The 23648-nt window shown below is 46.5% G+C and overlaps 1 protein-coding gene across 1 annotated transcript in view; it reads right to left on the bottom strand.

The window, feature by feature from the left end:
• XRCC5 (X-ray repair cross complementing 5) overlaps positions 1 to 23648 on the bottom strand; it is a 91684-nt gene that overhangs the window by 48433 nt on the left and 19603 nt on the right. Inside the window, exons 8-14 of the mRNA XM_045296868.1 lie at positions 23154 to 23292; positions 20546 to 20658; positions 11583 to 11645; positions 8185 to 8322; positions 7121 to 7211; positions 4391 to 4527; positions 4192 to 4196 (exon numbers count right to left, since the gene is read on the bottom strand). Coding sequence (XP_045152803.1) covers positions 4192 to 4196; positions 4391 to 4527; positions 7121 to 7211; positions 8185 to 8322; positions 11583 to 11645; positions 20546 to 20658; positions 23154 to 23292 — 686 coding nt within the window. The remainder of the gene's footprint in view (positions 1 to 4191; positions 4197 to 4390; positions 4528 to 7120; positions 7212 to 8184; positions 8323 to 11582; positions 11646 to 20545; positions 20659 to 23153; positions 23293 to 23648) is intronic.

The following is a 23648-nucleotide window of genomic DNA, read 5'->3' as shown; positions in this document are numbered from 1 at the left end:
ACAGGATGCCCCGACTTCATCATACCGCTTCTGAGCAGGGACTCTCCATCTTAGTGTGGGAGTTTTCCATACCCCATGGAAAAGACAGGAAGAAGGGGTCTGGAACCTCCTTTGTTAGCAGGGCACTGCCAAAGTCTGAAATTCACTTCTTACCATTGCAATCTTTGCACAAGTATTCCCTGCTTGGAAGGGCTTTTCCGGACACGTGGTCTGCAGTGAAGCAGTGCCTCCATCGACATCCCAGCCTCCCAGCACAGCCCTTCCCCTGGTTTCATATTCCTGACAACACTTATCATGATGTAAATTATCTAACCAGGTTTTTTCGTTTACTGTTTAACCTACCCCTTGAAAGCTGAGAGCTGATTGGCCTTGCTTATGTCTGAATGCCAAGCACTGAGAGAGTGCCTGGAGAATGCCCCCAGCAGCTATCACTGGGAGGGAGGGAGGGAGAGCTCTTTCCCAGGACTCCAGGTATTGACCAAGCTGTCAGGGGGCAAAGCCAAGAGTGGGACAATGATGAAGGGGCTCCCACTGCCCACGAGAGGGATGCTAGACAGACAGCCGCTTCCCTTCAATCACGTGCGCTGCTTTCAGTATACTCGGCCAAGCCTTGGCAGTACTGGTATTTTCCCAGAAAAGTTAATTTTCTAAAGGAGTTCAGGAAGATAGGTAATAAGGTAATACGCCGTTAAGAAAAAAAGAACTGAAACTAGCTGTTCATTGATATTTTTCTTCCCTTGCTAAATAACTATCCCAAACTTAAGTTAGAAAATAAGGTTCTTAATACTCTTTTAAACATTTGTAGTTTGGAAGGAAGAAACCAGGGAGGTCTTTCAATTTCAAAATACGGTTTCATATCACTAAGTAGATGACTTACACTTTCCTGTGGGTAGTTTTCCTACCTTGAAGACGACAAATAAGCTAGACGTCTCCACTATAAAAAGAAGAGACTTGGGTCTAAACAATAAATCTCATCCAAGAGTCAATGACCTACACATTCCGAGAGCCCTGAGGTGGGAATTAGGCACCCCTTTCCCCTGGAAACCCCACATGCTTCTCCACTTTCCACAACAATCCTTTCCCGCAAGATTCTTCAGCCTGACTCCTGCTGTCCTCTGTCCTACATCCTCCACTTTCCCTTGAGCAGGGAGAACACACGGGGCCCGATGGCCATCACGTGAAAGGGGAAACCAAAATGATCCCAGGGGCTGTGAATCCACCCCAACCATGCTTGTGCCCACAGCCCCTAGTTCCCGGCGCCCTCCCTCCGGTCACTGAAGTACTAGAAACCGTTTAGAAAACCAACGGATGTACGCTGTAAATGAACACTCCACAAAGCGCAGTAGCGCTCACATATTCTGGAAGGTTCTTCTATCTGTGCTACATAGTTAGCTTTTGGGCGGTGGGAGCTAAACCCACCTGTGGACAACTGTCCCACCCCACCTTCCTACTCCAAAGCATGGCTGGTTTCATCATAAGTAAACTCTACGCCTTCCTTTTAGCCAGTGCCATCGTCCACGACCCACACTAAAGCACCCACAGAGCTGTCTGAAGTGCCGACCTTTCTCTCCTATCTTCTCAACGAGCACATGAGACGTAAAGGGGATACTTACTAGGTTCACTCAAGCAACAAATCCCAATTTATTTTTAAAATGAAGTTATAAACCAGTGGCATTTTTTTCGTAGATAGCAAGCTGAGTTCAGTCTTTGATCTACTTATTTCTCTCTTAACCCACTGTTACTGCTCGGTGTGAGTTTTATGACTTGTAAAAGACTGGGGAGAAAACCACATGCTGGCTACATGTCTACAGGCTGTCGATACTTACACAGGACCAGGATTCCTGTGAAGAGTGGGTTCTGATCAGGGATCACCTGAGTGAGAGGAATGATGAGTGGGACTCTGAACAGCCCACCGTGTGACCTTACTGATCCTGAACCCGTCGTCACCTAAGACTTACTGCACATCCCAGAGGCCCTCTGCTGCTCCCGTCACTGGCCCTTCTGTCACCCCAGCTTTGTTGAGTCGCCCACCTGACTTCTGCAGTGCCTTCCAGGACCCTGGCTCCCCTCTCTGACCTTTGTGGTTTGGGAGGAGGGTGGAGGTGGCAGTAAGGGTGTTTTGCATGCAATGTCTTCTTCTTGTGATGGCTACCCCTAGTTGTTCACCCTGGTGTTCCCACTTCTGTTCTGTCTCACTCAGCAGTCTCACAGCGTACCTCATTCCCTGCCACTGCTTCTGCCTGAGGGAGAACTCACTCTCAATTCTCCCCAAGTAGACCAGACTCTTCTCCTGGGCTCCACACGCCTATTTTCATTTCCTTCTGCCTGTCTGTCCTCAGACATCCAACAGACACCTCAAATTTAACACTACTTCCACCTGCTCACTTCACATTCCTGAGCCTAACTAGTTGGTGACAAAAACTGCTCAGTCACCGATCTGGGGTCCTGCAGCCCTTGCCGGCTCTGTATTTCTCACCAGTCCTGTGTACTCAGCGTCTACATGTAAATGCTTTGAGAATCTATTCTCTCCACCTTTCAAACTGACTCCTTGCCTCTTGTCTCTACCAACTCAGTCTACCTGCTTGCAGTCACCAGGATCAGTTTTCAAAATCAAGTCCAACGCCTACTGACGGAACCCTCTGCCTGGAGAACAAAGACCCAGACCACTGAGTGTGGCACACAGGACACTTCATGACCTACCCGCTGTTTACTTTCCTTGCTGCCTCTGCACCGTTCTCTCTGACAGCGCATGTGATCTGTGGATTCCTAACACACCAGGGGCTGCGTGTTTTCATGCCCCTGCCCAAGCCGCTCCTCTTTCCTGGCATGCCTTTGCCACATAATGCATCCCGTGTCTTCTTTCAAAACGCTGAGAAAACGTTAGTTCCACAGGGACGGCTTTCTTAGGCCCAGCTCTCCACAGGAGTCCCTGCTCTTACTCCTGCAGCATGCGTACTCCCCACGCCGCCCTACGTCTCCCAGAGGGTCCTTGGAGGTGGGGTGCTTCCAGTATCCCCAGCAATTGATACCCTGTTGGTATTCAATGACTACTTGGTATTGGAAATAAAAGGTTAATTTACAACCACCCTAGCATTTACAGTGCTTCATTTAAAAAACTCTCCCACAAAGAAAACAAAGCTGGTAAGTTGTGAAAATCAATGTTGCTAGTGCTTGCAGCTTTGCAAGATAACAGGCCTGTGTTTATTGCTTGTATCTGTTAATGATCCCAACACACATTTATTGGAGATAAATAGAGCCCATCCTGGACAAATCTGCCAGTCACCGAATCGTTTTTTCACCGTAGCCACCTGTTTTCACAAGCTTTCCACACCGTGCCAGCCGTCTGCTTCTCCTCCCAAACAGGCCTGCAGCTCCCTCAGTTCGCTTGACAAAACTGCTAGACTTTTACAGCAGTGGTTTATACTCGACTGCGCCGAGCATCCTAACGTAACAACTGAGTCACGCTTTCACATGTTAGTTCTCCTCTACCTCTAATTTTAGAACAGAAATTATAGAAAAACACTCCTGAAAGGCATTACAAGCATGAAACATTAGCCGTTTCGAGTCGAGCCTGCTGAGTAAACAGCAGGCCCTAATGTGGACTCGGAGGAGGTACAGGTGCTCAAAGACACGCGTGCCTTCTGGCACGCCTAGTGGTCTCGGCCTCCTCGGGACGTTCATCTGAAGAAGCTGCTGGTGAGCTCTTCAGAGAATACCACGTCCTGCAGTCACCAACTAACCCTGGACTCTACTGTCCCCTCCACTACAGTCCTTAGTCCCACCTGCCCCCTCCTCAACATAAATCAACTTTCTTCTTAATGTTCCCGGCTTCTCTTACCTCAATCTCTATCTTCCAATTCCTTTGTCCTAAGATTCAGACATACTTAATGTTTTTTGGGGTTTTGGTTTTTTTTTGCATTGTAGTTACCCTGTAACAATTTTGTATTTACAACCTCTTCAACTTCCACATGACTGCTAATGAAGAACTGGCAGCTGTGGCATGGGAACACTTCCTAAGAGCAGTAATGGTACCATCAATTTTAGAAAAACTCTACTACTTTGGTGCTAAAAAGACTAACAACATAGAAAGGTCTCATCCACATAACAACAGGTAAGAAGAGCCGAGAAAAAAAGAAAGAGTGTACTATCTGCTGCTTGTTAAGCCCTCCGACATCTGTAAGGAAAACCCACCCTTCCTGAGTGGGGGGGCAGGAAAGAGGGCAGGGGTGGGAAGCCTCCCAACCTGACCACTGCAATGGCTCAGAGCCCTTTATCTTCTTGAAGTAGGAGAAGAGAGTGCTGTTCCTCCAGAGAGGCGCTCAGAGGCTGAGGGCCTGGCTTAGTGAGCACGGGGCAGTTCCCTTGCCACTGGCCACCTTTGGCCTCTCACCTGAAATAATCTCTGAAACTGCGGATTGGGGATTTTGGTGGTTGGGAACAAGTCTTCCACGGTGTCCTCCTCCTCCTCGTCTTTCCTCACCAGACTCATGGAGTCAATCAGAGCGTCCACCGCACTCAGCTGGGCCTCTGGAAGCAACAGTGGGCAGGGGCAGGAAGACAACAAAAGTGATTCTCTCTACGATCCTCCACCAACACAAATGCTTCCATTCACAGAGATTCGCAGCGATATTGGCAGGCTACACCGTCCGGCTTTGCCAAAAAACAATCTCTATTCAAAAGACTGGTAATGAGCTGAAGGAGAAAAACATGTGTAAAAGGCCTCTGATAAGCCCCATCAGCGTTCCACGGGTTTGGTACACCTGCCCTGGAGTACACCAGCCCAGGAGGAGCTCCACGGGAGCACAGCAACGGGTTCCTTCCCGCTGGCCACTCCCCAAGCCTCGTGGCACGGCCCATACTCAGCCTACAGGACGGGATGTGCATGTGTCTTGAGCCCACTCCGACCAGACTCTAAGTTCCTGAAGGGAAGAACAGGCTTTCCTCTGCTCGGGCCTCTCCTGATGCTGAGCAGAGTGCAAGGGCTGCTCCACAGAGACTTGCCCAGACAAGGAAGGGCATGGTCCAAAGGCAACTTTCCACAAAAGTTTCTACCGGCAGCTCCAGGCATGGCTGTCAGTCCTCGGAGTCATAAAGCAAGTCAGCCGTTAAACTTCAGTGCTGTTTTGGGGTCACTCCCCATCACACGCCGTTCCAGAGAAGTCTATTATGCTTTCAATTCTTCACTCCTACAAGTACCCTTTCTGAACAGCCATTACAACAGGCTTCTGATCAAGAGACAGTTCTTGCCTCTCCAGACACGGGCACTGCAGGGTTTAGTGCTGGCTGTGGGAGCACTGCTGTGGTTTGTCACAGCTGTTACAAGCCGGTGAACCCTATGGGGTTCTACAGTCACACAGGGTCGTTAAGGGCCACCACTGCCTCCAGGGCACCTAGTACCAGCAACAGCAAATGCACACGTCTCCTCTGGGTAAATGCCGACCAACTTTAAGTATTCTTTCCTTCCCAATGGAGAACATCTATAAGACATGTGTAGCTCATAGAAAACCAGTCAAGGACAAAAGGGCTTCAATGTTTTAGATCCCGAGTGCCTTGTGGCAGGGACTGAATCAGGACTTCTACCTCTTAAAGACACAAGGGACCCCTGAGAGAACGAACCCTGTAAAGATGTTGGCTTTGAGGCCAGGGCCCTGGTGAAAACCTCGTGAGCATTGTGACACGGCGCTGTGGCCTGAGATCAATTTGAAAGAGAAGATGCAGGAGACCCAAGGACAGACAGAGCAAGCTAATTCAAAAGCTGCTTGACCATCTGCAGAACTGTGATCACCAACCCCCGCCCCATCCCAACTGTGCCTTTAGCAACAAGGAACGTTCCCCTAGACAACAGGGCCCTTTCTCAACCAGTGAGGGGACCCGCTTTGCTCTCCAGGCACCTGAGCTATGTTTTGGGGGCCTGCTCACCTTGGAGGGAGACCTGTTCCCCTTAACGAAGACTTTTGCTTAGCTCTTTGCTGCAGGGGTGGCGGTGGTGTGTGTGTGTGTGTGTGTGTGTGTGTGTGTGTAACACACACCCCTGAGGAAGAGAAACCTGGTCTTGGCAGTAGGGCTTGACATTCCTCTGCAGGACCAAACCAAACCACACCAAACTCAATGCCGTCAAGTCAATCCCGACTTCTGGCGACCCTACAGGAGAGAGTAGAACTCACGGCCCCTGTGGGTTTCCAGGACCAGCTCTTGACCAAAGTAGGAAGCCTCCTTTCTTCCCCTGCTGCAGGACAAACCATCGCAGACTGTGTCTGGTAAGAAGGCGCCTTCTCCTCAGCACTTGGGTGCATGCTGCCCGTCTGGCCATGCTGCAGACTCAGCCTTGTGAGGACGGCTAGCTCCCCTACAGCACACTGCTCCCCAGGGGTCCAACAGGATGGAGAACCCGGTTTGTAGGCTCACCTTGAAATTTCCTAATCCGACATGCCATTTGTATCACATCTCAGCTTGGAAATGCAAGTACGCTTCATTTTTCATTGACTTTGGTACATTTCAACCATCTGCCTGTGACTGTATTTTAACGACTACAGAACTTATGTCTACAAAAACCATTCGGCACAGCACTCTGACATTGAAGACGGATGCTCAATGAGAGCCTTTCTGGTCGAGCTCCAAGCACAAGCGTGGGGCTTCAACAAGTAGAGGGAAAAGCCCATTATGTTTCGGTTCCAGAACTTTCTGAAGCCAAACATAAGGAATGCTGATACTTGGACCATTCATTACTGCATGCCACAAGGAGAACCGTTCCCTGCAGAGCCAGGCCTCTGCAAGGCCGCCACGGTCCATGTCGGGCGGGCGGGAGCCATTACAGCTTTGGCCCTGGAAGTCGACTCATTCCCGCAAAGGGACCCTGCTCACAGGCAGAGACTGCACCAATTGCCAGCTGCTCCGTCAGCCCAAGTCGGCGGGGAAAACTAGTGTGTGGAGAGCGAGCGCAAACCTAGCCCTGCTTCCGGCAAAAGGCACGGTGAGTCACCTCATCGTTGCTGTGGATGACTGGAATCTGGCTAACTCCTCCCTGGGAGATCAGTGCCCCACCAGTGACTGCAGACAGGGGATTTCCCAAGAACAGGCTGTGTTTCTAGCCAAGTAGTGAGCTAAATAGATACACACTCACCTGTGGGAGTGCATTTCTTAATATTTTTCAAGGATGGAAACATGTATTGCCGCAAGTCTTCCATGAAAGGCAGCTGCACATACACCAAACACTAATGGGGAAAAAAGGGGGTAAAAGCAGAAACCACTGAATTAATGAGAAAATATAAAGCTGGTCCCATAATCGACTTCACAAGCCAGACAGTGAAACTCTAACACAAAAGGCTCAGTGTGCTGACATCTGCTTTGAGGTAAACACCACGAAAAACATTAAACATAAATAAATGCTCAGAAGAAAGGACCAAGAATAGCTGCAAAAAGCCTGGCCAATAACCGAAGAGGAGAGCCCGGTGGCTGGAAGGCAGTTCTAGAAGTTCACACAGCTGCCTTCTCTTTCCAGTTCTAGCACAGAAACTTCTCTGGCCGCAACAATGACAAGAAATGGAGGCTTTTTTCAACTACAAGTGCACTAAATGAAGTGCGCTTCACAAGGACTTCCTCCCACTCATCTGTCTTCACAGTTCCCATCTGTATTTGGGTCTGAGAAGGTGATCGCTGGATCTGGCACACAGAAAGGAGGCCACGGCCCATCTTTACTGATGTGATTCACTAAAAAGCTCCCTCTATGAACTCATTGCTATGGAGGTGCTTCTGACTCCCACTGACCCTGTAAGACCGAGCAGGACCGTGTCTCCCTTTAGAGTAGAACGCCTTTTCTCCCGCAGTGCCTGGTGGGTTCCAACGACTGGCCCTGCGGTTCAGCAGCCCACGCTTCCAGAGTTTACGCTCTCTCCAAGCTAGTCAAGTGTGCTCCACTCTGAGCGTGAGTTGGGAGTTTGCAGAATCTCAGGCCACATCGTAGGCCTACCAAAGCAGAAGCTGCATCTTCACAGGGCCGCCAAATGCTTCCCTGAGCCCCAAGTCAATGGGGAGAACCACTGTTCAGAGAGATGAATGCACACCTGGCCCTGCTACCAGCAAACCACCTGGTGACTCACCTCAGGGTCACTGTGGATCGTTCACATGGGAGAGGGACTACTGAGAACAAAGAAAGCAACACGGACAGAAAAGGCCTATGGGTTTTACCTCGTAGGCTTCCTTGATAAGTGGAAACGCCACGCCAACTTGAGGATTAGCTCTTTTGTCGTAAGCATATCGCACGATAGCCACCATGTCCAATTCGTCCAGGGCATGGATCAGGGAGGAGAGTGCCACCGCAGCTGCCTAGGAAGAAAGAGGCAGGTGGGGACACATATCCAACACCTGAACACTCAGAATAGCGCTGAATGCTTACAAGATTACCATCCACTGCCGTCCTCTTTGCTTCTGTGGCAAAGTAAAACAAATTAGCACTACGGCTCTTCTTTTTATTTCTCTAACTCCCAGACAATGATTGGATGGACCAGGCAAATCAGGTGGACAGGCCTCTAACTCAGGAAGTGGTCAGTTTTTGCCATCCCCTTGTATATTAGCGCAGGAACAGAGAGAATCCCAGGAGCAGCAGCCAGGCTTCCTGGCCCACGGAGGCCGAGGCCCAGGGACCATGTGACTAAGGAAAAGCTGGCTGGGAAGAGGCACTGCTGTGGGCTAATGACGGCATCCTTAATGTTATCTGATCCTGGCTTGAGGTAAAGCTTGCTCACTTCCCTGATAAACCTCCAGGACCATGGGTCTGGTCTGTGAGTTCTGCGCGACCTTAAGCAACGGATTATCAAGCCAACCGAGAAGTTGTTGGTGTGGGGACAGGATGAGAGGGAGGCCTCAGTCTTGCAGCAGCAGGCCTCGGGCTGGAAGGAGCTGCATTCTACTTCTCCCGTTGAAGGAGGAAGAAGTCAGATAGGGCCCACACCGTTTACTCAGCTCCAGGTCAAACTGTACACCGCATGTACTTTTCATCACATGTGCGCTTTTGGTCCTTTGCTGCATTAAGGGAACTCTTTCTCTTCTCCATCTTCCATTCCCTCTGAACCCATACCGCCACCCTCTAAATAGACCCAGTCTCCATGCATCCAAAGCACAATCTGCCTTTGCTCTGTCCTCTGCATAAATTACTACCTGTCGTTTCCGTTTTCTTTCTCTTCAACTCTAAGGTTGTGAGATAACAATCTTGCTCTTCTCATGGCACCGACACAATTATTATTCATCCAGTCTGAAGACAGCCTTCACCTCACTCTGAAATTATCCTCTGAAAGTCACCCTGACTTCCCAATCGACAAATGCTTGGTTCCCATTCTAGCTGACCTGCCAGTGGACCTGCTCGTCCCCACGCTTCTTCCTTCTTTGGATTCAGACCCGGCGCTGCCCTGGTTCCTCCTCGCCAGGCACTGCCCTTCTCCCCACGCATCTGTACATTCAGCTCGCGCCCCTTCTCGCCTCTTCTCCCTCTAAAGCTCCACTTGGGGATTATTTCATCTGGTTCCACGTGCCAGTGATTCAAAATCTTGTAAGACCTAGATTCAAGCTGCCAATTAGTGGTTGGCAGAGACCTTACCTGGTTATACAGCAGGTATCTCTCTAACCCGACCGAGTAAAATTACCCGTAGTACTTTCCTCTACTTGCATCGCCATCACCATCCACCTGGTGGCATTTTGTTAGAGCAGCCCTAGGAAATGAAGATACAGCCTCACGTGGGAACCATTCACTCGGAGACAGCAATCCTTGTTGACAAATAACTCTTGATCTTGTTAGTTCAATCCACCCCTCTGGGTATGAAGCACAGTTTAATTTCTATTCCACAGGATGATCCTCTAGATGCATGAAGAGCATTACGATATCTGCCATCATTCCTACTCCCTTCTTTGCCTACACAAGGGGTTTCCATTCAATTTTCTCCTCCATTCGCCCCTGGGAGTCCTCATATGCCAGTTGATTGCGACTCGTAGCAGATCCATGTGGGGTTGCCGAGACTGTACAGCTTTATGGAAGCAGGCAGCCTCACCTCTCCCATGGAGCATCTAGTTGGTTTGAACCACCAACCTTACGGTGAGCAGCCCAATTAGATAATAAAATTCTTTGACTATGGCTGAAGAACTCACTATAAGAGAGAGCAGCCTTTTGCTGTTAGTAGATAAAATACTAGTTAGCTTTCGTTTTCCCTCGAGTGACCACAGAGCTGGTTGTGTTTGGGGCTGGGTTGGAATTACTGGACGCCTGCCACAGGTTATGCCCAGCAGAAAGTCTAATAAGTTATCAAGCATAAGGCTTCGGAAACTTTTGCCACTCACGACCCCTTTTCATCCAAGAAATTTGTGACACGGAAAATGCTGCCTGAAATGCCTCAGATTCATTAAATGTCTGCTTATCTAATGTTTGGTCGTTGTATGTTCGGCAAGCTCTTATTGTTGCCAAATTTCTCAGGAGGCCCACATTCCGTTCCTCGATCCCAGTGTGGTTTCCAGCCACAGTGTAAACCGCTGTACTCCAGCACGCGGGCCTTAGCCCAGCTCTGTGGGGCCTCGTGCTTCTCCACGCCCAGCCAGCCTCGTGGAGGGCTACGGATGCTCTTTGTGGAGAAGGTCAGTAAGTGGGTGTTAACATTTCAGGCCAAGTTGAAATGATAGTTTATGTGTGGATTGACAATATATACCAGAACTTAGAGATTCCCAACAGCATTTGTTTCAGGAGAAGTCCAGGAAATGGGCATCTCAAATGTGAGGATTCACGTATGTCTACTCAGCTGAGCACGCTGCTCTCCTCCTCATTTCAACAGCTCTGATAGAATGATGCCATGCCACCGACTAGATCAGCAAGCAGCAGCCACGCTTCAGAAGTGGGGCAAAAAAGAGGGCTAAGGAAACGGGACAGGCCACGTAACTGCCTGAGGTCCACCCCCACCCCTACTTCAAACAAACCTTTATTGTTTACTAATTTCAAATGCACATATCTCTGGGGCTTAGGAAACTGCTCAAGTACTTTAAGTAGATATTAGCTTGTGATCATCCATTTAAGATCAGTATCTCTAAGGAAATAAAACTCTCCAACGCTCAGTTCTGATTTGAAGGGTGAGCAGAGAGAGCCGCAGGGAGGGCAGATGGGAGCAGAGGGTAAGGGATCTGGGGAGAGGAGGACGGGTGGGAAGAGGAGGGGACAGGGCGAATCTCCCAGTGATGGAACCAGCCCCAGCAGGCACTGGCGCCCATCTCCTGGAAATGTACTCCTGACACCTGCTCATGGTGAATGACGGAACCGCCAACCTGGCCTCAAACCCTCTCTGACAGTCATTTCACCATGAACCCCCACACCTAGATGCAGTTCCACACATCTGTTTTTAATACTCATCGGGCCTCTCACTGAAGAACTAGATTCTCATGCCTTGGATTTAAGCTACGACAAACTCATTTCTCCATTTTCAAAGGTAAAATTTTCTCACTGTTACTGCAAGAATTAACATCATTCTAGGTCATAAAGTTCCAAACAATTCACGTTCAGAAAATGACACTCAATTCTGTGTCTCTACCACAAAAAGCCATCCCTGTGAACTTACCTCATCATCTTTTGCAGCAAAGACCTTTAAAACTTGATGTCCCATAAAGAATTTTATCTGGACCTATAAGAATATGTGACGGGAAAAAATGGTTTTAACTCAAAATAAAGACACATGTAACTATATGGTCACAAGTCACGACAAAATCCTACTCAAATGTTCTTACTGAAAATGACATTCAAAGGCACTAAAAAAATATTCCACTTGAGGTTCAATTCAACACAAAAAGTCTTTCACATCCGGTAATGTGAAAAATCACTGCTTTGAGCATTGTTGTGCCAACGATGGATAGGACGTAGTCCTGTCCGTGCAGTGTTTAGGTAAAGAAGAAATTAATGATTTTTAATTATTTGAGTCCAGAGTTACCGGGTGCCAAGGGAGCACATATGGTCATGAGAGATCAGAGAAGGCCATCAAGCAGTGACAGCTCAATTAACACAAGATGGGAAAAGGAGAGCAGGGAGGAACGTGGGGCACAAGCTCCCCTGGGAGAGAGGGTGTGAGAAAGCACACAGAGCAACAGAAACACAGGGAGCAGGGAGAGCCCAGAGAAGAGGAGCGAGGACGGGGTCAGGAAGGTCCTTGTGGGTGGACTTCATCTGAAGAGCGCCAAGGAGACACTGCTCAGCAGCACAGAGTCCGACACTCCGGTTAGCAGCTGAGGATTCCGAGTGCGAAGTGAAGAGTCCATCAGAGAGGGCCCGGGCTGGGAGGAGGGAAACTGGCTTAAAAAACGAAACAAACTGCCTGTACTTCCCTCCCTTCAAGTTCAATTCATTTATCGAGGAGAGTCTCCGAAGAGGCAAAGTAGCCCGACCAATACCTGATTAGAAAATACTGAAGGGCTCTTAAAATCACAACTATCTGCATTTACTTACCAAGCTCGATCCTCTCTGCTCTACCTAACCCTGAACTGGAGTGCATTTATAAGAACATGTTAGGTGCTGTAGGGCAGTGTTTACAGTTTACAGTTCTGTTTTCTGTTCTCCCACCTCTAAAGCAAGACGTTATAACAACGTTAACCAGTAAGAACAGCTCAAGACGACAGAATCTCAAAGGTATGGATGTGGGCCTAAAATTCATACAACCCTCATTCCAACTTTACTTTCCCATTTGAAACCCATTATTCCAAGAAATATGGGAATAATCCTATACTTCCCGTGTATTATATTCATACAGTTCAGTGTTTCCCTGTGGTAGTCACCTAATCTGGTGTCAATTTAAGGATTAAGAGTATAGGGGTGGAGTCTAGACTGTCAATCTGGAGACAGCCAATGAGACTTTGGTGTCTCATTGGGCATGGCCTTCTCCTGAGAATTCTGGAAAATCTGGTACTTCCTCCTTGGAGGTGGAAGACATCTCTCTCTCTCTGCTACTCCCTGGGAGACATTGCAGAAGACCTGCCACATGGACACAACCAGACCTCGGAAGCCAGAGAAGCCACAGAGAGACCCCTGCGGCACTGAGATGCTTACAACACCACTGGACCCAAGGACTTTCTATCCACCGGCTTGTGATCGTCCTGCATTTGGCTTCATTGCATGTGTTTCGTGAGTCTGAAGAGGACTTTATAGATTCGTATTGGACATGTGGGCTAATATCGGACTTATGGACCTGATCTGGACTGGGCTGGGATGTTTTTTCAATGTTCAATTCCTCTTGTGTATAAATCTCTTTCTATACACATAGGTGTGTCAATGGATTTGTTTCTCTAGTCTACCCAGAACAACACATTCCCAAAGCGGGCAATACTGAGGAGCACTGGAATGATCCAGGGGGCTGGAAAAGCAGATACCTACACTTTATCCTGGATGTATCCAGGCTATAATACAAAAGTTTCAATTGCCGTGGGAGGCACCAAGTAATTTTTGTTTTTTTCTGAAAAGGGGTTACTATGTCAAATAAGTTTGGGAATCTACAGATTTACTTGTCCTATTAGAATTAATAATAGATTTTGTTAATGAACAGTTAGTGATACCATTCCTAAGGCTCCCAAATAACTTCTCAAAGAATAGTCAGACATGTGAGGAGAGTTCTGGCTAAATTATTATTCCCTTCTATAACTGAATACTCACAACACTGACACCTCGGAGAGAGTTAAGTGGAAAGGCCTCTTGAAATTAAAAAAAGTGAAAAAAGTTGGTCCTGGCCAGCACAGGGTCCATGAATTTGAGTTAGGTTGGACTGGGATGCCTTACATAAAATTATTTCTTGAAATAAATTATTTATTGTACATATATGAGTATCACTGCTTTTATTTCTCTAGGCATGCCAGCTTGATGCATTGGGGAATCAGGAACATTGTCTTAGGGGACACCAAGGTCAAGTGGCATAGCACAGTCCACAAAGACAACATTCTGTAGCCTACTTTGGTGAGTAGTTATTAAGGGTCCTAAAAGCTCGTGAGCGGTCATTTCAGTTATGACTATTGGAAAGAAGAGTGATGAACATCAAAGACACATGGAAACCATTAGTCCAACGGACAAATACACCATCCAAAGATCCATCTCCACAAGCTTATCTCTGAGACCAGAAAAGTGACGGAGTGCCAGCGACCACAACCAAGGGCTCTAACGGCATCACATTAGAAGATCCTGGACAGAGTGGGACAAGACGTGGAACAAAACTCAAAATCACACAAGAAGGCCCGTTTCACTGGTTGTATGGAGACTGGGCGAACTCCTAAGACGACGGCCTTCAGAAGTCACCCTTCAGGTCTGAACTCACCCCCAAGGCTCAGCTGTCAGCCAAACAACAAAGAGCTCTCTAAGGGGTCCAGTAACACCAGTGAGGAATGCACACCTTAGAGCAGTGGTTCTCAACCTGTGGGTCACGACCCCTTTGGGGGTCGCACGACCATTTCACAGGGGTTGCCCGATTCATAACAGTAGCAAAATGACAGTGATGAAGTAACAATGAAAATAATTTATGGTTGGGGGGGTCACCACAACATGAGGAACTGTATGAAAGGGTCATGGCATTAAGAAGGGTGAGAACCACTGCTTTAGAATAATCAGCTATTTGAAAGCAAAAGGGCAGCATTTACCCCAAGACAATCAGAAGGCTTAGAAAAGAAAGAGGGAAAAAAACCCAGGAAACACAGGGAGGTAATGAGGTAAGTAATGTTAAATTGTAAGTACGGGTTAAAAAGGTAAAACAAAATGAGCATGAATTATCGAATGGAAACATGATCTGCTCTGTAAAACTTAACCCAATTCACAATAAAAAGGTTCTTTTTAACAAATAAGTAAATGGTATGTGTGTGTGTGGGGGGGGGGGGACATATCCCAGGATACCTGGGAACCCTATTGAAATGTAGATTCTGATTCCGTATATCTAGAATGGAAATGCAAGTTGTCACCAGGAAATCAAGCAAAATGAATTGATTTGAAGTTCCGGTTTCTATACACAGGTCTGAACAAGGGTGCTTTTTTACAGAAAAGACTTACATGCATTGTTGTTAACAATCCAAGTTTTAAGTTGACACACCTCCACAAATGAAAATTTTTTTTAAGGGGAGCATATTTAGAGTAACTTGCTAGAACATTATACATACATAATCTCAAATTCCAAAAAGCATTTATCTTTACCATTAAAAGCTTCTACCTTAGCAAGTACATACTGCTAAATTTATGCCCTGACGATGTCAATCTAAGTTTGAGCAGCCCATGGAAACAGTCCCCCACCCTCACTGCAGCACCAATGAGATACATAGGCCTGTGAGTGGAAGCAGCATGAGGAAGTTTAAGGCCAGTGTATGGTGTACATACTGTTGACCCTTGAACACCACAGATTTGAAACACAGGGGCCCTGGTTACAGAGAGTTTTTCCTGCTACTATTGTAGGAGGCATAGTGGATTGTGCACTGGGTTGCTAACCACAAGTTGAGCGGTTTGAAACCAGCAGCAGCTCCCCAGAAGAAAGATGAGACTTTCTGTTCCTGTAAGATTTACAACCTCAGAAACGCACAGGGGCAGTTCTACTCTGCCCTATGGGGTTGCTATGAGATAGAACTGATTGGATGGCAGGAAGTTGGCTTGGTAATTGCAGGAGCTCAAGGGCTGTCTCTGTTTAAAACGCCGCGATGCTCATCATCTCCACATGAGCAGCTGGCATGGCCATGATTATCAATACATGCAGCTTCAAGCAGTGTCACAAGACTGAATCCACCATAATAAAAAAGACTCAGTCATCGTTTCCATTCCGACTCACAACGTCCTTAAAGAGGGGGGAAATTCCAAGTGGGTCTGCACAGTTCACACCTGTACAGTTCAAAGGTGAATTATAAATTATACAGATTTTCAAATGTGGAGAAGGTGGGAACTCTTAACCTCAGCACTGCTCAAAAGTCGAGTCTTATTTTCCTAATTCTTACTTACTACTTGAGTAACAAATGAATCCTTTCAGTTCCTATGGTCTTGGTTCGGATAAAATACACATAATTATATAGTTCATATTTGTTAGGATCTATCTCTTTGGTTACACACCACAAACGTCTTTAATCTAAGATCTCTAAGAATCTTGTAATAACCACTTCAGAGTAGCATAGGGTGTCCCTGGGTGGCACAAGCAGATGGTTCTAAAGGTTGGTGTTCAAACACACCCACAGGCACAATGTAGGAAATACCTGGCAATCTGCTATTGTACAGGTGGTAGCCACGAGAGCCCAATGGCAACTCCACCCAAACAGCAGGGGGAACTCCAGCCTGCCCTCTGCGGGAGCGCTGCACAGCACACAAGGCAGCTGGGGCAGCCCTCTACAGCGCTCCTCGCTGCTGAGGAAACCTCCGATTGGCCTCTACAGTGATCTTGACAACTAGGGCAATTGCGGCCAGCACCAGTGGGACCCTACACCAAAAGGGCACACCAACCTGTCACCTTGGGGAGGGTTTAAACCCCTCCGGCCTCACGTTCAGGCGATCAGGGATCAGCTATCTCTTTACTCTTTTTTTCTTCTTTTTCCACCACAGTCAATCTTAGCGAGCACAATTGTGTTTCCCCCCGCTTCTTTCTCTTTTTTTCTTTCTTTCTTCTCTCTCTTTTTTTTTTCTTTCTTCTTTTCTGTTTCTCTCCCTCTTTCCTTCCACATGCCCCTACCCTCTTCAAAGGGCAACTCTCCGTCCACCCAGCAGGGAGCGCTCCAGCCTGCCTCTTCTGGCAGTGATGCACACGACACGTGGCAGTGCTATACACAACCCGGCACAGCACAGGGCTCAGCTACCTCTTTATCTATTTTTTTTCTTTCTTTTCTTCTTTCGCCTTTTCTTTTTCCCTCTTCTCTCTTTCCCACCACGGTCACAAATAGACAAGTGAGATATACTGAAGATAAAACACCTGTGTACATTGAAAGAATTCACCAAGAGAGTAATAAGAGAGCCCACCAACTGGGAAAACATCTTTAGCAATGACACATCAGACAAAGGCCTTTTTACTAAAATCTATAATACTTTGCAAGCTTGCAATAAGAAAAACACTAACTGCCCACTGAGGAGGTAGGGAAAGGACCGGAACAGAAGTTTCACAGGGGCAGAAATCCAAATGGCAAATAAACATATGAGAAAATGTTCCCGATAATTAGCCATAAGAGAAATGCAAATTAAAACAACTACGAGATACCACCTAACACCCTCAAAGATAGCCCAATTCAAAAAATCAGAAATTAAAAAGTGTTGGAGGGACTGTGGTGAGATAGGAACTCTGGTCCACAGCTGGCGGACCTGTAGGTATGTAAAGCCACTATGGAAATTGATTTGGCGATATCTAAAACAGATGGAAATCAAACTAACATATGACCCAGCAATCCCCCTACTGGGCATATGCCCAGAAGAGGCAAGAAACAAACCACAGACATCTGTGCTCCAATGTTCGTACGGCACAGTTCACAATTGCAAGGAGTTGGAAACAACCCAAATTTCCATCAACAGACGAATGGATCAAAAAACTGTTGTACATATACATACAACGGAGTATTACGTATTGCTAAAAAGCAGTGATGAACACATGAAGCACATCGCCGCATGGGAAGAACTAGAGGAAATTATGCTAAGCAAAGTAAGCCAAGCACAAAAGGACAAGTACAACATGAGTCCGCTGAGGAAAGCTTAAAAAAAAAAAAACAGCAAACAGGGCTTAGGGGAAAAGGTACTACATCTCTGGGGTGAGGTCCAGCAACTACGGCAGGGGCCAAACCCAGTCCAGGGATACATACGGCAGCCAACTAATAAGAGGGGGAAGGAATGAAGGGGGGGAAAAAAAAGACGGGTAGGGGGGAACAGGGCACTAACCCACCCAAGGGGAGGGTATTGTTTATATCTTCACAGGAGAGGGAGAGAGAGACCACAGGCTTCAACCAGATGTGCCAAGACATGAACACAACATACCGGCATGTACCAGGAAACCAATAGAGAGGTCTGTGGGGCAGGCCCCATCTCAACTATGTGAACACCTCTCACCCCTCAGAAGAATGCACCTCAGAGGGCAGCACTGGGGCTACAGCTTGGGGAGAGGGGAGCACTTCTGATTAGAGGGCACGGGAGAAACAAAAAGGGATGGAGGAGGCGGGGAGGATACCCTGGCCCACCAAGTCCTGTGGACGATATTCCTGCTCAGAGCAGACAACGCAGAGAGGACCATAGGGCCGGCCCGACCACGACACATGACATCCTAACTAAACCATAGCGCTGCAGGGGACAGCACTGGAGACACAGTGCGGGAATTGTGCACAATCTGATCCCATCACACTGGGGTGAAACACGAAGGGCATGCAACATAGCAGCAAGGGGAGCAAAGTGATGAAATCCCCGGGGAATCCCAAAAATAGGCTTTGGAGACAGAGTGTGGCACCCCATTAGACTCAACTGGAAAAGACTCATAAAGGCCAACAAACAGACCTTGAACTATTTATAGGCCTTTCCATTTTTGTCAATGGCTTTCTTTTTGTTGTTGCTAAGGTTTTGCTCACCTTGACTTCCTTTGTTGTTTATTTGGCTTTGCCTGGTTTTTGCACTTATTAATGTATCTGCATGTCTATCTATGTAAGATAGGCGGGATAAATAATTCGGAGATGAAAAGAACAGGACCAATGGTTTTGGGTGGATACAGGAAAAGGGGAGGTGGGAGAAAGGAAGGGTGGAGGGGGGGGGGGGACCAACCCAGGGACAAGGGAACAACAAGTGAACTAAAATCAATGGAAGGAAGGCCGTACAATGCCTAGTGGGACTCAATCAAGGGCAATGTAGCAGCCTGGAATTACTAAACCCAAATGAAGCCTAACATGATGGTGGGACAAGAGGAAAGTGAAAGGAAATAGAGGAAAGAACCAGGAGGCAAAGGACATTTATACAGGTCTAACTACAGGCAAGTACATATGTAAATATATATATGAGAGGGGTATAGAACTATAGAACTATGTATTCATATCTATATGTTAAGAATTAAGGTTGCAGACGGATATTGCGCCTCGACTCAAGTACTCCCTCAACACAAGAACACATTTTTCTAACAATCCAGCATTCTGTAATGCTTACCCACCCGACATGATCGCTGAAGACACAATGGGTGCATAAGCAAATGTGGTGAAGAAAGCTGACGGTGCCCAGCTATCGAAAGATATAGCGTCTGGGGTCTTAAAGGCTTGAAGATAAACAAGTGACCATCTAGCTGAGAAGCAACAAAGCCCACATGGAAGAACCACACCAGCCTGTGTGATCACAAGGTATTAATGGGGTCAGGTACCAGGTATCTAAGACCCAGAACAAAATCATACCCAGGTTGAACAGGGAGGCGGGCATGGAGTGGAGACCCAATGCCCATCAGTAGACAATTGGACATCCCCCTGCAGAGGGGTCACAGGGAAGAAATGAACCAGTCAGGGTGCAGCATAGCATCAATGAAACACACAACATTCCTCTAGTTCTTTAGTACTTCCACCACTCTCTGCCCCACTATCATGACCCCAGTTCTACCTTACAAATCAGATTAGACCAGAACATGCACACTGCTACAGACAAGAGCTCACAACACAGGGAATCCAGGATAGATAAATCCCCCAGGACCAACAAGGAGAGTAGAGATACCAGGAGGATTTAGGGGAGGGTGGGGGGAGAAAGGGGGAATCGATCACAAGGATCAACCTACAACCCCCACTCAGGGGGACAAACGGAAAAGTGGGTGAGGGGCGACGGAGGATGATGTAAGATATGAAAACAATAATCTATAACTTATCAAGGGTTTGTGAGGGAAGGTGGGTGGGAATGGGAGGGGGAAAATGGGGAGCTGATATCAGGGGTCAAGTGGGAAGAGAATGCTTTGAAAATGATGATGGCGGCATATGTGCAAATGTGCTGACACACTGGATGAATGCATGGGTTGTGATAAGAGATGTAAGAGCCCCCAGTAAAAGTATTTAATAATAATTTTTAAAAAGAGAGAGAGAGCCCAATGGAGCAGTTCTAGGCTGTAATACATGAGGCCACTGGGAGTCAGAACGGAGCCAAGAGCATGGGCTTACTTTGGAGTAGTATAAAGCACTGAGTGGCTTTCTGCACTTCCCGCTGTGTCTCATGTACATCTCTGCACTGGGGTGAAAAATAAATGACCGGTAGACCAGTTTTCACATCCCAGAACTCGTATGTTGGGAGTTCTTTGGTAATTCAAAACTTACCTGACCTTTATTCCCCCAAACACCATTTAAGCACAACAGTTTAGAACTGAACCCTTTAGAACTATGATGAGCTATGACGTCCGGCAAAGCTAGGAAGTCACTTGGAGTTGAATGCATGGAAGTCCCTTACATAATCCCTTGGTTACTTTCCTCAAAGAACCAAAGATGATGACAGTTGACAGTACCTCCAGACTGTGTGTAGGAGGAACTAAACTTGAGATACATACATATCATAAACAGAGGACCAATCAAAAGTGCTCATTTACTTAGTTTTTAAGTGTAGAGTGAATGAGTGCTGTACCTGAGAAGATCTGCAAAATCCCAAAACAGAGAAGCATTTTCCTTCCGATTTATATTTCATTTGTTCCTCATCCACTTTAGAGAACGGAACTATGTCACTCCCGTAGCGGAACCCTAGGGAGCAGGGAAAGAGCAGCTGTGAAGCATCTGGGGCCTCGTTTTCTTCAAGCTGAAACCCGCTGTACACAGACAAGCACAAGACATGCCCGGCCCGCAGCCAGTCTCCACACACTACTCTCTGCAAACCAGGTCCGGCCCCTTGTCCTCGGTCAGGGAGCTGGAGAAGCAAGTACACAAATACCACATATGCGGGGCCTTCAAAAAGGTCATGGAAAGATGGAATGAAAAGATACTGGAATGTGCCCACCAACGGTCTGAAGTCCCCTCATATATTTTAAAAGACAATTAAAATCCAATCACACTTTTCAAGTAGCACCTTCTGAAATCTAGTTACCTTAATGATTATGTGGTCTATGAGAGTAAGCAAGGAGGCAAATGCAATGTACTTGCTATCCTCCCAAGATACACCCTGGCTGACTGAAGTACAAGAAGGATTTGTAAACATAATAATAAGAACACATTTGTTCAGAAACCTGAAAATGCCCTGGGGAAATTTTCAGAACAAAATGTTCTCAAAAACACACTCTGGGGCTATACAAATGCCTAATGGGAAAAGCCCAAACTCTTCTATTTAATGGTAGAAAGTTCTATTTAATGAAGCACTCTAATGATAAGTTGCTTATTATTTTACATGTAAATCTATTTGTAAGGATTCATTATACTCTTTCTACTTTTGCAATCTTTAGGACATAGGCACTTGACTACAAAGCAAAGCAACGAGTCTTCGCCCCTGTCCCCCTAGGTCTGGATCGGCATTGTGTGCCTGGCACCGGAGAGCACCCGCCTCTTTACTCTGCGGCCGACGAGACTTGTATGTGGGGCAGATTCTGTGAGTGGGTGACTTGTTCTGTCAGTCTGTTGTTGCCTTGCATTTAATTAAGAAGAAACAAATTTCTATTTATACTGCATGTTTATTTAAAAAATCTAGCAATGAAAACAAAATTAAAATACAAGAGAAAATGAACAAACGTATGGCACTTGATTGAGAGAGGTATCTGGACTAAACGTTTTTCCTTTTCTCTGCTGTCAGTCATTTTACCTGAACAACTGAACAGTAACTTAAAAATTCTAATTAAGACTAGCTTGTGTTTTCTGGCTTATCTACTGCAAGGTCAGAGAAGTAACTGTAGCCTCTGTAAATGGCAAAACATATATAGAATAGACTACAACTTTTAACAATTTTCCTTTGCCCACATGTATATATTATTACTGCTAATAAGAAATTTCTCAACCTCAGTGGGTAGAGACTAGGTGAGGGAATCATATAGGTACTTGCACATCGGTACAGCAGAAAAACTGCACTTTTATCGTCTTTGAAACCAATCAACCCGTCTCCCCATCACCCGCTAGGAGTTTCTTTTGGCCCACAATAACCAGAGCTGCGCCCTCTGCTTGCAACAAGGCAGTGGCACTCTCTGCGCTGGTTCCTTCTCCTTCCATTTCAACCCACACCCAGCCCTCAGATTCATTTTCCTAAAACACACGACTAACGATGACACTGCTTCTCAAAACTACAAACAGCTCGTCACTTGCAAAATTGAATATAAAATCTAGCCTATCAGTCAAAGCCCTTCAAAACTAGGTTCCAACTCAATCAAGGCTAGGAGCACAGCCTCTGGGGTCAGACAGCTCTGGGTTAGAGTTCCAATTCTGCCAGTGGCTAGCAGGATGCCTTAGGACAACCTCAGTTCCCTTATCTGCAAAATGGAAATAAGAGTTATCAAAGGAATTGTTTCAGAGTTGGCAAATCAGAGCTACGGTATGCCAGGTAGTACATGCTCTGGCAGTCTAAAGTCCCTGACTTCTATCTTAGCCATCACTCAGCCTCTGCTACACTTTAGCTCTTGACTATTCAGATACTGGGCTGGTTTCTAAGTCCTTTGGACGGAGATGCCATGTAGAACCACAATGCCAAACGGAGATAAGTATCGTTTAAACGATGCTAGTGAAAGCCCTTAAACAAACACACTTCTCCTATGCCCCTAAGTTAATGTAAGCAAGCATGCTGGGCAAGACATCTTAAACTGTTGTTTAAAAGAAGAATCAGCATGGAATTCAAGAATAAATACAAGTAAGCAAGAAACTTGCTTCAACCACATTAATACACCTAGCTAATGAATTTTAAACTTTAAAATAAAGCCTAGTATGAAGTCCGGTCACCAGGGACGTTTAAAACTCTGCGAGTTGGAATACCAAGTGTCCTCCTGGACACCATCCTACCTAAGACTTGGCAAAGGAGCTACAGGATCCGGGGTTCCATCCATTAGCTCCCTTCCCCACCCCCACCCCCAATCTGTATCTCGGTAACTCAGAGAAACAGAGAATACAAAGGACTTCCAAAAAGTTCATTAGAAACTAATTAAATATTTCCACGAACTTGTTGAAGCCTTCTATCCACGCCAATAATAGTACAACTCATAGGCGGCCTCATATCACTTGGAAGAAAATCCCTTTTAAGGAGGCCACAGTGACAAGTCTTACTGGAATACCTTGAATAGTGTCTTCTTTTGAAACTTCAGTTTCATCATCATCATTTAAGCAATAAACTGTTTCCTTTTTAATATCTTCTCGCTTGAGGGTCCTTGCATCCACAACTGTCCATGTCTTTTTAACTTTTTCCTGTAGAATCTGATTTCCCCAAGAAAAATAAAGGGATAACCGGTAAAACTAGTGATTCAAATTGATGGAAAAAAACTTTATACTCTCTGGTTCACACAGAAAAACCCAGAACGTTTATTCTACAGCTACATGATTTTGCTGGCTCTTGCCTATTATGGCAGTCCTGGTTCATTTAATAATAGAATACACACAATAAGTATCTCTATGTTTCTTTTTCCCCTCAGGGTAATTAATCAACAGATAAAATCAGTGATTTCTTTATCCATAAGAACTTCCTCTCAGAAGCAACAAAGCCCACATGGAACAACATATCAACCTGTGTGATCACGGGGTGTCGAACGGATCACTGAAGACAAATGGGTGCA

Source organism: Echinops telfairi, unplaced genomic scaffold (assembly GCF_000313985.2).
Source record: "Echinops telfairi isolate 266 unplaced genomic scaffold, ASM31398v2 ScPeMD7_3;HRSCAF=10, whole genome shotgun sequence".
In the NCBI taxonomy this organism is placed as follows: domain Eukaryota; kingdom Metazoa; phylum Chordata; class Mammalia; order Afrosoricida; family Tenrecidae; genus Echinops; species Echinops telfairi.
This window is presented reverse-complemented; position numbering and strand designations above follow the sequence as displayed.